Source organism: Nothobranchius furzeri, chromosome 12 (genome assembly GCF_043380555.1).
Source record: "Nothobranchius furzeri strain GRZ-AD chromosome 12, NfurGRZ-RIMD1, whole genome shotgun sequence".
NCBI classification, from domain to species: domain Eukaryota; kingdom Metazoa; phylum Chordata; class Actinopteri; order Cyprinodontiformes; family Nothobranchiidae; genus Nothobranchius; species Nothobranchius furzeri.
Window position 1 is genome coordinate 48019512 of NC_091752.1, and position 16278 is coordinate 48035789.

The window sequence follows — 16278 nt, forward strand, 5'->3', positions numbered from 1 at the left end:
TAATGGAAAAGAGTCATAGGCCAATGGGGGGAATTCTATAAATCAACTTGATAAATTTGGAAATTCTGGTAGTCTCCTTCATTGGTGGGTGAGGTTTCTGTGTTCTTGTTGCAGCTGGATTTGTATAATCAGAGGCTTATGGAAAAAAGAGAACAGCAGTTCAAAGAGATGCTGTCTCGCAAGAAGCAAGCTGAGAAGAACAACGATGGCTCACAGGTCCCACTAGGTAAAAAAATTATTTTATCTAAATAATTTAAACTTAACTAGACATCTCTAAGTTACAGGACTTTAACTTTTTAGTATTTATGAACATGTTATCCTCAAAGAGCAAAAACTGTTAAATTTACTACATTTGTTTGCTAGTTATTTACATCCCGGATTTTATTTTTCATTAAACTGTACGGGTACTTTAGCAGTTATTAGGAAATGTTATTGGTTTGTTATTCCCAAGATAATGTCAGACATAGCTCTACTTTATGTGAGCTAATTTAGTCAGACCTAAGATTAGCCAGGGTCAGTTGTAGAAACCGAGAGAGAGCTGGCGGAGATATGTTTGTTTGTGTGTGTGTGTGTGTGTGTGTACACTGCCTGGCCAAAACAAAGTCACCACCTGGATTTAACTAAGCAGGTACGAGCTTCCTATTGGATAACTGCTTTATAGACGACTATTTTTCAGCTGCCACAGGTTATTCAACCCCAACTGGTGTGTCTCATTTCGTAAACAGCCACGTGGAAAGACACATCTGGTGATGGAAAAGATGTTAGTCTGTGTGAGAAGGGTCAGATCATTGGCATCAGGCAGAGAACACATCTAAGGAGATGCAGAAATGACTAAAACTGGATAAGAACTGCCCAACGTGTTATTAAAAACTGGAAGGTTAGTGGGGACCCATCAACCATGAGGAACAAATGTGGCCCAAAAATTGTGAATGATCATGATCAGCAATCACTTAAACGGAAGCTTTGCAACGTTTTCATATTTTTAAATAATTGTCTTGAGCAAGTATGTTCTGAAATGACCCTTTAAAGGGTTAGTGAAAAGTCACCTAGGCTCCTCCGCCCCCTGTGGCCAGAATACCACATTTGCAACGTCAGAGTATCCGAACCAATCCCCTGAAGGCACATATCTCATGCAAAGCAGTAAATTTTTACAGAAATTCATGTTTACAACCAAGTAAAACGAGCTATACCTGTTTATCCTTTATTGTAACATGGTCGTCATGGTGGAGCCTCAGAGGAGACAAAGAAAACATTTATCTAATGAAGTTAAAAAGAATGTCCGACCACAATAGCAGTCAAACAAGAGTCAACATTGGGACTTTTCTGAATCATGAGAGCTCGAAGACAAATAATGATTCAAACTGGAGGCAGACCTATTGATCATCCTATTGTGCTTGTAAGTAAAACTTTAATATGTTTTGTTTGTGCATGTTTTAGCTTTCCTCTGGTTTGTAATTATTTCTAAATATGTTCGTCAGGCTGTAGTGATCGTGTCTCGTTCCGTCAATGATCATACACCCCAAGACCCCCTTTCTTACTGGGCAAATGTTCAGTCATTTATGCTTTTTTTGTCTCTATCCGAGGTCCTTATATCCTCATGCACCATCGAATCCACAGTGTGCCATGCCGACTCTGGCCGCCGCTAAGTAGCTGTCAGCCAGCAAGCCAGCCGGTGCTCCCAGCCACGGTCTTGTCAGATAGCTTGACAGGGCTGTAGAGTGTACTAAACTACACTCCCTTTAGGTAGGGGTCTACGGAGGTCTTATTTTCCAGTCTGATAGACTGACGAGGTAAAGATAAGTTTGGTGGATATGATTTTCACATTTAAATTCTCCCAGCTGCAGTCAACATCTGGTGCTGGTATTTAGGCATGTTTGTATGAATTCATCCCAGGTTTAAGGAGCTTAGAGGACTGATTGTACCACAGCAAATAAGTTAATTAATAAGGAAATTAATCTGTAAATATATCCATCAATTAGGAAATACATTTGAAAATAAATTATCAGGACATTAGTATGTAAATATGAAGGAAATTAAACTGAAATAAACATATTTGGCAAATAAATATTCAGAAATAAACATATTCAAGAGGAGCGGTTTTCATCCTGGCTGTGGAACACTGGACCAGCTCTGTACCCTAAGGGTGGTCCTGGAGGGTGTGTGGAAGTTTGCCCAACCAGTCTACATGTGTTTTGTGGATTTGGAGAAGGCATTCGGCCGCGTCCCTCGGCAGGCCTGCTGGGGGGTACTCCGGGAGTATGGGGTACCAGGCCCTTTGAAATGGGCTGTTCGGTCCCTGTATAACCGGTGTCAGAGCTTGGTCCGCATTGTCGGCAGTAAGTTGGGATCGTTTCCAGTGAGAGCTGGACTCCGCCAAGGCTGCCCTTTGTCACAGATTCTGTTCACAACCTTTATGGACAGGATTTCTAGGCACAGCCAAGGTGTTGAGGGGATCTGTTTTGGTGGCCTGAAGATTGGGTCTCTGCTTTTTGCAGATGATGTGGTCCTGTTGGCTTAATCACAACATGATCTCCAGCTCTCTCTGGAGCTGTTTGCAGCTGGGATGAGATTCAACTCCTCTAAATCCGAAACCATGGTCTTAGGTCAGAAAATAGTCGAATTTCTACTCCAGGTCAAGGTTGAGGTCCTGCCCCAAGTTGAGGAGCTTTAGTATTGTTCACGAGTAAGGAAAAGATGCAACACTGGTCGACAGGCGGATTGGTGCAGCAACTGCAGTAGGGCTGGGCGATGAATCAAAAATGTATCCGTCGTATTTCTTATGTTACCCCCTCCTTCACATTTTAACATCTCCTGTCGGGGACGTAACAGTTATCGGACATTCTGACCCTTATCAAGAAAATTTTTCTCATGTCAGTACATTTGCTCTTAAAAAAATGAAAAGACGTGTGTAGGTTGGCAACGTTCAGTTCCCTTTAAGAAGCTGTACCACCTTGAGGCAAGTAAAAATGTGACACAACGTAATACACGTGACATCCCCGTCTAGTGGACAACTTTTGTTTCTGCGCATACCTGTAGTTATCGTCCATTTATCGTTATCGAGGCGAAATCCTCAATATATCGTGATACTGATTTTAGGCCTTATCGCTCAGCCCTAATCTGCAGTGATGCAGGCGTTGTACCGGTGGTGAAGAGAGAGCTGAGCCGGAATACTAATGTATAAATTTTATTTTTGTTTCTTGTGTATCTAATAGTTTGTTTTATATTTTATTACCTCTGTTTATATTTTCATTTCATTTATTTATTTCCTCATTTTTTTATTGTCCATATCTTCAGGATCAGTCCTCCACAGAGAAGTGAACCTGTTGATAACTGAGCTGCCGTCCCATACAGTTTGGTTTATTTCTGATCCAGTCTAGTGCTTTATCATTCTTATAAATTAAAAAGCCAACTGTTAAATAAACTCCACAACATTTATGTCTTATTTCTTTATCAAGTCAACCACTCCGTGCCATCTAGCTGTTAATGCAGACTTAAGGATGCCCTTCATTTGTATGGTTGGATACTTCAGCACTTGAGTTTTTAATTGAATTCATGTGCAGTTAAACAGCACTGAGGAATTGATTATTTCCTGATGATGAATGACAAGATTCAGAACCCAGTTCTTCAAACAGTCTTGTTAATAAGAGGCAAAGATTCTAAGTTTGATGCTCTGCTATTGTCATTAGCTAGAACTTCAGTAACAGTGACGTTAAGCAAGTTGGGTCCATTTATCTTGATGCTTCTACATTCATTAATCATCTGGTAGGACAGCGGTTGTACTAAGGCAGGTGAAACAGAGTTCCAGGTATTCAGGCTGCTGCTCTGGGGGAGAGGATGCTGGCGTTTGTTGTTCACCACGTCTTTGCCCGTGATTTTAAATTGTTTATAACTGCTTTCATTTATTTTTTGTTTTATATTTTCTGTGTGGTTTTATAGTTTCACATTTCATTAGCTTTTTGCATCAAGTATCCATGGACATCGACTATTGGTCCTACGTTTTATCTACTTAGCAGTGGTGAAACTAGGTAACTACGCTCCTACCTACAGCAGAAAACTTGCTCCACCTGGAAAAGGGCCTTTCTGGTTGCATCTAACATATCTCCTTTATGGCACTTCAACACTAGCATTGACTACACTTCACCTGCTCATTTAGGTCGTCTTGAATTTTCCGGCGTGCAACCGGACGCCTTTTCAGCCCTCTTCCCGAGGTGGTTTGCCTAGAGCCGAACTGGTCCAGCTCAAAATCGCGCGTACTATTAAGCCTGCTGTACACGAGAGCAATCTGCTGAGCAAATGGCCTCAAATGACCATTTGCTCAGCAGATAACACGCTGTGTGCACCCAGTGTTCTCTTTAAGTTTTCTGCCTGATGAGACGTTGAGGTGAAAATTTCACCGGTTTGATATTTTCTGCCTCACAGGGGATAATAACGTGGTGTGTGTGCACTACATGAGCTGCCGGCTGAGCTAAAATATTCTAGTGGCCAATCAAAGCACGTTCTCCGCTCACATGATTCCAAGATGTCAGCCAAAAGCAACACACGCTCACAACCAACTTTGTTTAAGGGAGACACCACAGATTTTTCCGAGCGTCCTTTTCCCCGCCCACGTACTTGGAGATTTCCCCATTCCTGAGAAGTGGTTGAACAAACCCTACCGGTGCGGGAGCCGGACCGAACCCTGTTTGGTTTGTGCTGGCCCAGGTGGGAAACTACCTTTTGATGAGCAAACTCATTCAGTTCCACCAATGGTTCAGATCCTGATACCAACAGTGTGAGCAAATGTTGATTGGCTTGTACTCCTTCCATGTTCATCATGGCATTTAGCTACTCTAGCTTGCAACTCAGCCAATTTAATCCTGTATCGACTCCTGGAATTAAGATCCCCATCATCAAAAAACTAGGACTTCTTCGCCACCCCGTTATATTCATAGAGGCTCAGGCAAAAATTCTTCTTCCGTAACCAGCTGAGCAGCTCGGCTACAAAAATTCCTACAAACTGCGACAAATACAGTATAAAAAAAAATGTTTAAAGCACATTATGATGTACAGTGGGATGCAAAAGTTTGGTCAAACTTGTTAATCTTTATGATTTTCAGTTAAATATATCATATAAGAAGCACACACGGTGATAATTGAGAAATGAAACAAATTTCATAGGATTTACAGAAAGTGCAATAATTGTTTAAACAAAATTAGGCAGGTGCATACATTTGGGCACTGTTGTCCTTTTATTGATTCCAAAACATTTAGAACTAATTTTTGGAACTCAAAATAGGTTTGGTAAACTTTGTGACCCTTGACCTCCATACACAGGGGAATTCAATTATGAGAAAGCGTATTTAAGGGGGCCAGTTGTAAGTTTCCCTCCTCTTTGAATATTCTCTGAAGAGCAGCAACATGGGGTCTCAGAACAACTCTCACATGAGCTTTCCCCCAGTGCAGGGACTGAGAATCTTGTCAAAGTTGAGGGACACATTGATTCCAATCAATATTAGCAGATTCTGGAGACCAATGTACGGGAATCAGTGACAAAGCTGAAGCTGTGCCGTGGCTGGACCTATAAACGACCCTAAACACTGCTCAGAATGTACTTAAGACATTCATGCAGAGGAACAAATACAGGAATGGCCATCTCAGTCCCCAGACCTGAATTTAATTAAAAATCTGTGGTTTGAGTTAAAGTATCTTTCCGGAGTTTTCCCCTTTGAGAATATATGTATGATTTGTCAGAAAATGTGATTATCTCATCATGTACTGTGATATAATGTAAGCAATACGTCTTCTTTTTTTTTTTTTTTGCTATGCATGCCCCTGCCCCGCAGAGCTCTGTGCAATAGGAAACTGAGCGCCAACCAAAACTAACCAATAGCATTAGACCGCTTACGTGCATCAAATTTCAGGAATACCTCAACTGATGCAGAGTTGATGAACTTTTCAGGGACAAGTAAGTCTCTAAAACATAAATATATGTAGGGATGAGTACCGAATTCGGTACTTTTTAAGGTACCGACCGAATTCCATAGCACCGACCGAACACCGATTCACGTCATTTCAAACGGTGCCTCGTTTCGGTACTGCCAAGACAGCTGCGCATGCGCAAGAGCGTTATGTCGCCGGTCCCTGCGAGCCCGTTGTAAACAGAGCAAGCATGGTAGAAAGAATGCACGCTAAAGCTTGGGTCCACTTCACTAAATGTGATGGGTAACTGGGTGATGAAACTAGCGACAGACAACGATCTAAGTGAGACATCCTCATCTTAATCTGCTCCAGTAGGTAAATAAAATGTTTAAGATAACGTTACCTTGATTTGTTAGCTTCCGTTTCGCTAATGGTGCGTTCGCTTTCTCCTCGGAACTCCGAATTTCCGACTAGAAGAACATGAATGCGCTCTAAAGTTTGGCTTTACTTTACTAAATGCGACGGGTGATTGGGTGAAGGTAAAACCAGTGACAACGATCTAAGTTTGAGGCATCATCGTTTTAATCTGCTCCAGCAGCTAAATAAACTGTTAAAGATAACGTTAGCTTGATATGTTAGCTTCCTATGCCACCATTGTTATCAGCTAATGGTGCGTTCGCTTTCTCCTCGGAAATTCTATCTTCCCAGTAGGAAAAATCAAATGAAAAAGGACGGCAAAAGGAATGAAGATACACAGTAAATTTAGTTCACAGTAAAGATGTTTGCTTCAGTTTAACTATCAGCTTATAAAACTACAAGGACGATGTTAAAATACAAACTTGTATGTTATTTATCGTGATATTTATCAAATATGGTTATATATTGAGAAAAATATATATTTAATTATAAAAGAGAACAAAAATAATAAACACTCAAAAGTATCGAAAATTGGTACCGTTAAGTACCGGTATCGACTCGTAGGTACCGGGAATTAGTACCGGATCGATTCAAATGTCAAAGGTACCCATCCCTAAATATATGAAAACACAACATGACATGAGAATAATACTTGTAAAACAACGTGTTTTATCTATTTTTGTCGGCTACATTTATAAACGTGAAGTCGCCAATTTAAAAAAATCGAAGAAGAAATACTTTGTGTGATATGCTTGTCTGCCACTAGATAGTGCCATCTGATAAGAGAAATACTCGGGAAAGAGACTCAAACTGCTTGTAAGCCGTCAAACCTGAACTAGAGATGTTTTGTAAAGAAAAATGGTCCTAAATACCTTCTACCAGAATCCAGACGCTCATTGGAAGCTATAGGATGCGCTTAGAGGCTGTTATTTCTTCAAAAAGAGGATTAACTAAATATTGAATTCCATTTTTGTGGTGCCTAAATGTATGCACCTGCCTAATTTTATTTGAACAAGTATTGCATACTTTCTGTAAATCCTATGAACTTTTATCACTCCTCGAGTATCACTGTTTGTTTGCTTCCTATATGAAATATTTAACAAAAACATTTTTAAAAATCATGAAGATTAACAAGGCTGCCCAAACTTTCACGTCGCACTATAAACCTATGTGTGTTAACAGAGAGCTGTACCAGTGTGTCACGACCTGTCTTGTCTCCCCAGTTTCTGTTCAGTCCTGTGTCCATGTTAACTGCTCCCACCTGCCTCTCGTCTCCCAATCACTCAATGTCCCATCTCCTCATGTATTTAAACCCTCTCAGTCCTGTGTGTCTTGTCTGTTCATTGTTTCAGCGTCCGCATGCGTCTCATTAAAAGCTTTTGAACTTCCTCACCAGCCTGCCTGTCTTATTCACCCGCGTTTGGATCCTCACTTCAGTCACTCAACTCTGCAGCATCGTGACACAGTGTTTCCAAAGCTCAGACTAATAGAGAATGGCACTAAGGGAAATGTTTAACAAAAATCAATACTTTTTTATGCATTTGATTTGCTGAGGAATTTATTTACATAATTTCTCACGACAGCTTGAAGGGAGCAAACTTCTCAATGTATATCAGAATTCAACTAAAAGATATCGAGATACAAGTTTTGGTGGTAACACTTTACAATAAGGTACGCAAACTTGTGCTTCGTTACTAAGGAATGACTTAGGGGGTAATGAGTAATGCAGCAGGGAAGAATAGTTAGTTACCATACTTTCCGCACCATAAGGCGCTATTAAAAACCTTTGATCTTCCCCTGAACCGGCAGTGCGCCTTTTAATATGGATGCACCTTTTATACATGTATTAAGGACGTAAGTGAAGCCAGCCACACCTGCGTCCGCAGGAAAACAAAGAGCCGGCCCGTAGCACTGCCGGCCCGTAGCACCGCCCACCCTTCGCGAGCAGTGAGCAGAAGCGTCTCCACCATCTCCATTCGTCTCAAAGCATTAGCACGAGAGATGGATATTGCGGACTTCATAGGAGGCCCTTCTTAGTGTTTTTGCTTCATGCAGAGGTGAGCGCTTTCTATCTGCACCAGAACTACCATCTCGCAGCAGCTACCCGCCGACTACGCTGAGAAGCTAGAGTTGTTCCACTCCTATGGCACTAAGAAGATGGCAGACAAAAACATCCAGCCCCAGCACATCACCAACATGGACGAGGTCCCGCTTACCTTCGACATCCTGGTGAACCGGACCGTGGAGAAAATGGGGACCAGCACGGTGTCTGTGCGGACGACCGGCCACGAGAAGTCCTGCTTCACCGTCGTGCTCACCTGCCAGGCTGATGGCCAGAAGCTGCCGCCGATGATCATCTTCAAGCGGAAAACTTTACCCAAAGAAAAGTTTCCCGCCGGCGTGATCATCAAGGCGAACCCAAAGGGCTGGATGGATGAGGACATGAAGGCGGCTGCGGGAGGTGTACACTAAAAGACAGGACGGCTTCTTCCACACTTCTCCAGCCATGCTGATCTGTGACTCCATGCGGGCCCATCTCACCGACACCGTTAAAATCCAGGTGAAGAGGATGAACACGGAACTCACCTTCATACCGGATGGATTAACTAAAGAACTCCAGCCGCTGGACATCGGGGTTGATTGGCTGTGCGCCCTATAATCAGGTGAGCCTCATGGTGCGGAAAATACGGTAATCAGTAGTTACTGGTGAGAACGCTCATCAGTCTTTTTTCAGGGTCTAATAGGTAGTTATCCAATACTTAATGGTAAACACCCAGCAGTCTTTTTCAGGGACTTCAGGTAGTTATCTATGAACGCAATAAGGAACGAATCCTAAATGAATGTAGTGCCTGTGGACTCTCTTTTGTAAACTTCATGAAGAATGCAGATAATTTGCAACATCACAGTGATTTAACATCTCTGTTTCATCTTGATTTTACTCGTCTGTCACTTCGTCGTCAGTATCCATCCATCTCGAGATGATGGAAAGTGAAGCCTCTTCCCAAGTACCTTCTGAGGACCAAATCTGTACCTACTAGGTGCCTGACCATTACCTACTGCTTACTGATTCGAAGCTTCGTTAAAGGTGTGCTCCACGGTCTGAACACATTTTACTGGCACACTACATGGTGATCTAGGTGCTGTGGAGGACAATAGACAAACCAGCAAAAACTAATAGGCAGAATTGGCACTCTTAAGTTTGGGATGAAGAGTTAAACTACGAGCAGAATTGCTAATGCTAAACTAGCAGGTAGCATTCTCACGAGCAAGTGTGGTACAGAAAAATACGTGACGGTTGTGAACGACTAAACTCTACAAGCGTAAGAATAATCCCCACCAACTTTTTTATATGTGGATGTTTGTAGCAGTGTGAGGCAGAGCTGCTGCAGTTATTGTACCAACGCAGATGGAGAAGTATAAATCAGACTTTTGCCTCTGCCAGGCTGGACTACTGTAGTGCTCATCGGGATCTCTTGATAAAGCTTTCAGAGACTGCAATACATCCAGAACAGAGCTTCATTGGCTCCCAGTCTCACGCAGAATTTAATACAAAGTTTCTCTACCCTCTTATCAGTGCGTTCATGGTCAAGCTCCCTATTCTTAAAAGGAACTCATCTTCCTGACAAATTGTAATTTCTAGTCTACACCAACAGATACACTTTTAATCCCCAGAACCAAGTTCTGTAGCATGAGGGATTGGGCCTTTTCAACCGCTGCTCCAAGACTGGAATACCATACCCATCCACCCAACAGCACCACAAATTGTAGATGCATTTAAATGTTAAGAACCATAAGACTTATCTTTTTAGGAAAGCCTTTTACTAAGTATGTTCTATAAACTCTTCTCATATTTATTAATTTTAGCTTCTTATGAACCTTGCCCTCTTGTAGCACTTTGGGATTGCTGAAATATTAAGTGTGTTACAAATAAAATGTATTAATATTAATAATTCTCTCACTTGGCTCCTCCAACCTTAATATAAGACAAAGTACACATTTATTTTCAATAAATAAATGGGCCAAGTAAAAGGGCACCTCAGCCTATACATGTTCAGAATCCGTGTGGATCTGATTATAGAGTGCACTGCTGGGAACAGCTGGTATAATATATATTTATCCAAGTACTTGATAAATAAATGGATCATTCATTAGAGTGCTTACGTACTAGGATGTTCCATAGCTGCAGCTTTAGTTATAACCACTGAGTGTAAACAATGCATAGCTAGATAGTTGATGCTTAACTTATTTTTCATAAGTTTAATAGTAATAAAACCGGGATCAAGTACTAATTGTAAAATAATCCCAGACGTGAGGCCAGGAATTGTACTGTGGAAGAAAAATGAAATGGAATTAAAATCTTACCCAGGACTCATCCTTGCTCTTGTTCGGTGTTACGATTACTCAACGGGGTCTGCCACATAAGTTCTACCGAAGTAAGTCTCCTTAAAGCTGCACATTATTGTTTTAAGCAGACATCACAAAGAACATTCACTCCAGAATTTGAGCAGCTCTACAGGTCAGGATGGCTTTTTTAGACATGGTCTCAACTATCTAGAAATGATGAGTCTAGGATTGGAAAGTTTCAGATATCTAGGGTTGTTTTGCTAGTGTCGGTTTAATGTTGTAAACCTGCTACTTCTCTCAGCAGTAATTCTGTCTGTCCTGCACTAAGATAGAAAGTACACATCATTTTAACTACCTGTGTTATTTGGTATGTGAAGTAATTCAGTAAGTGCAAGTATCAGTGTTTTGTTTCCTTAAAGTAGAATTCTAGAGTTGTTTTACTTAGAAAGGACAAAAGCTAAGCTCTAAGTGTGAATGATAATGAATGATAATGAATGTGTTTAATTTGGGTGTATAACTATGGGATTGATCTGCTTCAGACATAACAGAATGTATTGTTGTTTTCTCCAACATAAAAGCCATGTTGATTATAATCCCATAAGTCTCTCTACAAAGCCTGCCCTGCAGCTGTTAGAGCTCCGTGTTTTGGTTTGTTTTTCCCTGGATATTTTGGATCGCGACACATCTTTCAGGCCTGTCCTAGTAAAGCCCATAAGGGTAAGTTCGAGCTCCTCAATGTGATTTTCAACATTTCAAGCTGAGAGAAGCTTCGAAGAAAGGACTTAAGATCTCGAGCATCTTATAACTGACCATTTGAAGTTGAGATGTCCTCCTTCATGTAAAGTAAAAAAATTGTTTTCTACTTTTTTAATTATAAATTTTACTTTGAGCCACTGAATCAGCAAAGTGGACCAGTAAATAGTCACATCATGTGAGCAGTTAGCTGCATTATTACACATCAGTCTTTGTGTTTGATATTCACCCATATATCATATCTCACAAGCCATTTTGTATATTTTTAACTCAGTGTTACCATCTCCTTTACCCAAATCTAGCTTAATTTCATTTTGTAATTGAGATAGATGAGGTGGTAAAATGTTTTTTTCTCAACATTGCAAACATGTGAAAGGGTCTTCTTTCAACTGTTATTAAATCTATCTAGCAGGAAAAAAAATGACTTTAAATGTAATAAGCCATGTCTTCTAAACTTTGTTATAATAGTTTCGGAACATTTTTCTTAGGTGTGACTTGCATATCTTGTACCTGTCATGCTAATAGATACTTTACTGACCTAGCTAACGTTACCTTGTGAAGTTATCAAATTCCTCATCTTTTTAGCATTTTGTTTTAATTAGTTCACAGAAAAGTTTTGACTGACCGCTTTTCAGTTTCAATCCTGGTTCTCGTTAAATGCTATCTTAAAATTTTGTTTTAGTCACTTGAGTTAGCAGTGTGAAACACGATTTACCAGTAATTAAGTAATAAATAATAATAGTAATAAAATTATGTGACTTTGCATGGGTTTTTTATTTGTACGTTTTTTCTCTAACACTTGTCTACAAAAATTGATTAGTCTAAAATTTTTATTAATCATTTATTGTTAATTTGTGCAATTTTCTATTTTGAGTGTGGAAACAAACACTCAAACCTATTCTGAAAGTATTTGCAGTGTCATTCATGTCACTAAAATGAGATTTGAAATTATGGCCCTACTGGTAGAATGTATGGAACTGAAAAAATTCAGACGGTTCCAGTCCTACCCTAGCAAATTTTAAAAAGGCAAGGCTTTATTTGACTTACCTGTACTCATACACCTGGGTAATTCACAGGGTTACCCTGTTCATCAGTTGCTCTAGAGTCCAGTTCAGATTGTTTGGGAAGAGATGAACCAACAAAATTAATCTGAATGTGTTTATAAAACCTCAGCTTAATTATGTGAGCCACAACAGTTGTTTTCATAACCATAAAAGGTTCTGTCTGCACTACATGCCTAAATAAACTAACTATCAAGAATGTGATAACTAGTCAGTGAGGCAGAGATAACTACATAGTGGGACTACCGTGACTTAAATGGTAAATTATTTATGTATAATCTTCTAGGGTCCTAGAAACCCCCCTCCCAAGGTTTTTACAACACAACACAACACAGTCATTCACACACTGGTGGTGATGAGCTACACTGTAGCCATTGCTGCCCTGACATAGGTTGAGCTGTCATATACATTAGGTGCCGCTGGATCCCTCTGATCATCACAAGAAGGCACGCAGGAAAATTTAAATTTTTTGCCCAAGGACACCACGGCCGTGACGGACAAAACCACTCGCAAACCTGCAAACCTCCAGTCACGAAGCAGGCTGACATAACTGGTAATTAAGACAATTGGTCAGTAAAACATGAATATAATAAAGATTGAAAGTGTTAAGTGAAACCAAGGTACAGTGAGGAACAAAAGTATTTGAGCACCTTGTGATTTTGCAAGTTCTCACACTTAGGAATTATGGAGGGGTCTGAAATTCACATTGTAGGTGCATTCCCACCGTGAGAGACAGAATTGTAGGGGGGGGGGGAATCAGGAAATCACATTGTATGATTTGTAAAGAATTTATTTGTTTTGCACTGCTGCACATAAGTATTTGAACACCTGAGAAAATCAGTATTAATATTTGGTACAGAAGCCTTTGTTTGCAATTAAAGAGATATAACGTTTCTTGTAGTTCTTGACCAGGTTTGCACATACAGCAACAGGGTTTTTGGCCCACTCCTCCGTACAGATCTTCTCTAGATCTGTCAGGTTCTGGGGCTGGTGCTGAGCAACACAGAGTTTCAGCTCCCTCCAAAGATTTTCGATTGGATTTAGGTCTGGAGACTGGCTAGGCCACTCCAGAACCTTGATATGCTTCTTATGGAGCCACTCCTTGGTTATCCTGGCAGTGTGCTTCGGGTCATTGTCATGTTGGAAGACCCAGCCACGACCCATCTTCAATGCTCTGACTGAGGTTGTTGCTCGAAATGTCGCAATACATGGCCCCATTTATCCCCTCCTTAATACAGTGCAGTCGTCCTGTCCCCTTCACAGAAAAGCACCCCAAAGGATGATGTTTCCGCCCCCATGCTTCACAGTAGGGAAGGTGTTCTTTGGATGCAACTCCTTTTTCTTCCAAACATGGCGAGTGAAGTTTAGACCAAAAAGTTCTACTTTGGTCTCATCTCACTCACTCATTCATCTGACCACATGACTTTCTCCCATGCCTCCTCTGAATCATCTGGATCATCCAGATGATCATTGACAAACTGCAGACGGGCCTGGACATGTGATGACTTGAGCAGGGGAACCTTTTGTACAATGCATGATTTGAAACCATGACGGCATAGTGTTCTACCAACAGGGACCTTTGAAACTGTGGTCCCAGCTCTCTTCAAGTCATTGACCAGCTCCTCCCGTGTAGTTCTGGGCTGATTCCCCACCTTTCTTATCATCAGTGATACCCCACGAGATGAGATCTTGCATGGAGCCCCAGTCCGAGGGAGACTGACAATCATCTTTAGCCTCTTCCATTTTCTGACAATTGCTACAACAGTTGATCTATTTTCACTAAGCTGTTTGGCAATTTCCCTGTAGCCCTTTCCAGTCTTGTGGAGGTCCACAATTTTGTCTCTAGTTTCTTTTGACAGCTCCTTGGTCTTGCCCATGGTAGTAGTTGGAGTCTGACTGACTGTGGGGTGGATAGGTGTCTTTAAAGAGCTCAGACAGGTGCTACTAATTAAGATTACTAAGTGGAGTAGAGGTGGACTTCTTAAAGGCAGAGTAACAGGTCTTTGAGAGCCAGAATTCTTGCTGATTGCCAGGTGTTCAAATACTTATGTCCAGCAGTGCAAAACAAATACATTCTTTACAAATCATACAAAGTGATTTCCAGATTTTTTGTTTACATTCTGTCTCTCACAGTGGGAATGCACCTACAGTGTGAATTTCAGACCCCTCCGTGATTTCTAAGTGGGAGAGCTTGCAAAATCACATGGTGTTCAAATACTTATGTTCCTCACTGTATCTAACTCAAAAACTAACCAGTGGGACTTGTTAATTAACCAGTAGGTCTAAGGTACCTAGTTTGTGACACTTGAGCCTCTTTCATAAAATGATGCTGCCAATTAGCTACAAAGCTGAGCCGGCATCAGGGAGCCTTTTGTCATTCATAAGTAGTTAGACTGTGGCAGTAATGTGTAGCAATCTTTTGCTTTTCACAAAAGATTACGCAATGGCCGTATAAAGGGCGTATAGTGGCAGTCTCTGAGCTGTCATGGACTTCCGTTTAGCTTGGACATAACTAGCTTTTTATTGCAATTGAAGCCATGCTTTGTAAGTGGTTTACACAAACCACTCCTAAAGGTTGCTGTCCCTCAGTCCCCGGGAATTGTCTGGTGATCTGGTTTAATGGAGAGAAGCTTCTGGATCTACATTGGCATCGCTCCAGTTTCCCACCTCAACTGATTGTGTTTACAAAAGCGAAACTTATGCCCGTGTTTACTTTTATTTTCAAAATGGTTGCCGTCCGGGTCTGGGCGGACATTCTACACGTGATCATGACACCACCCTCTGTTGCGCCATGGCATAATTTTCATTGACAAGTCTGGCGTTGCAGTGATATTACTACCACACTTGTTGGCACAAATGCCGCAAAAGTCCGACATCACCATGCTGCCATGGTGCTTTCATAAGACATGCCATGGCGACAGTATTATGCTGATTTTGTGTCTTATGAAAGCAGCTTCTGGTAACCAGGAAAACTACATTAACTCATCAGTGAAACTAGAGATAATTAATCACTGTGGCTGGTAACTTGTCTTTAAGAGGGATGTGAATAGTCAAAAAGGTGGAAGTAAACAGTTAAGAGTCCTGCAAGGGGATTGGGATTCTGCAGGTCCCAAGTCAAATATTGCAGGAGTGGGCGTTTTGGAGATTGTAGCAGGCAAGCGCAGGCAACTTAGAAAAAAAATAGCAGATCCCTAGTTATCTAGAGTGCATCTGAGTTAGCTAAAATTTGAGGTTGGAGAATATTAAAAGAAAGAAAATAAATGCAAATTTAAAACAATGGTATGCCATTGTCAAACTAATTGAACAGTGATATGTACTAGATTTCTCACTTTCACCCTAAGGCCGACCCGGCCTGATGCGGGAGCATATAGAACAGACAGCAGGAGCGGGAGTTAATGGTCTGAACATTTAAAGAGGAAGTCACCCCCAAATCAACCGTTCTTTGCTAAACTGTATAATTTGCATGTTCATTAGTGCTGCAGACACATGTAGTCAATATTCTGGCATTTTAATCTGTTATTTAAAATTAAAATATTCTGAACAATTGGTGTGGTGCCCTCTTCAGGTTAAAACTCTGCACCACATTGAATTATAATGGCTAAGCTGTATTTTATTGTTGCCAGTACCTTATGATGTCAGCTGCACTGCCACTATGAAAGCAGCTGTCTCAGGCAAAATCATTCCTCTGTAGAGAGTTGGACTTAAATAGCAAGGCCACCAGTTTTAAATTATATGGCTCAAGGCCACTTTCCTCCTCCAAAACACCTTCCCTCTGTCCTCTGGTGATGACCATGTGGAGAAATCC

General features: G+C 41.0%; 1 protein-coding gene across 3 annotated transcripts in view; it reads left to right on the plus strand.

Moving 5' to 3' along the window:
• si:dkeyp-121d4.3 (uncharacterized) overlaps nucleotides 1-16278 on the plus strand; it is an 83476-nt gene that overhangs the window by 26636 nt on the left and 40562 nt on the right. For all 3 annotated transcript variants that reach the window (XM_054750450.2, XM_015945977.3, XM_070542648.1), the window contains exon 21: nucleotides 115-226. In XM_054750450.2, the coding sequence (XP_054606425.2) occupies nucleotides 115-226 (112 nt within the window). The remainder of the gene's footprint in view (nucleotides 1-114; nucleotides 227-16278) is intronic.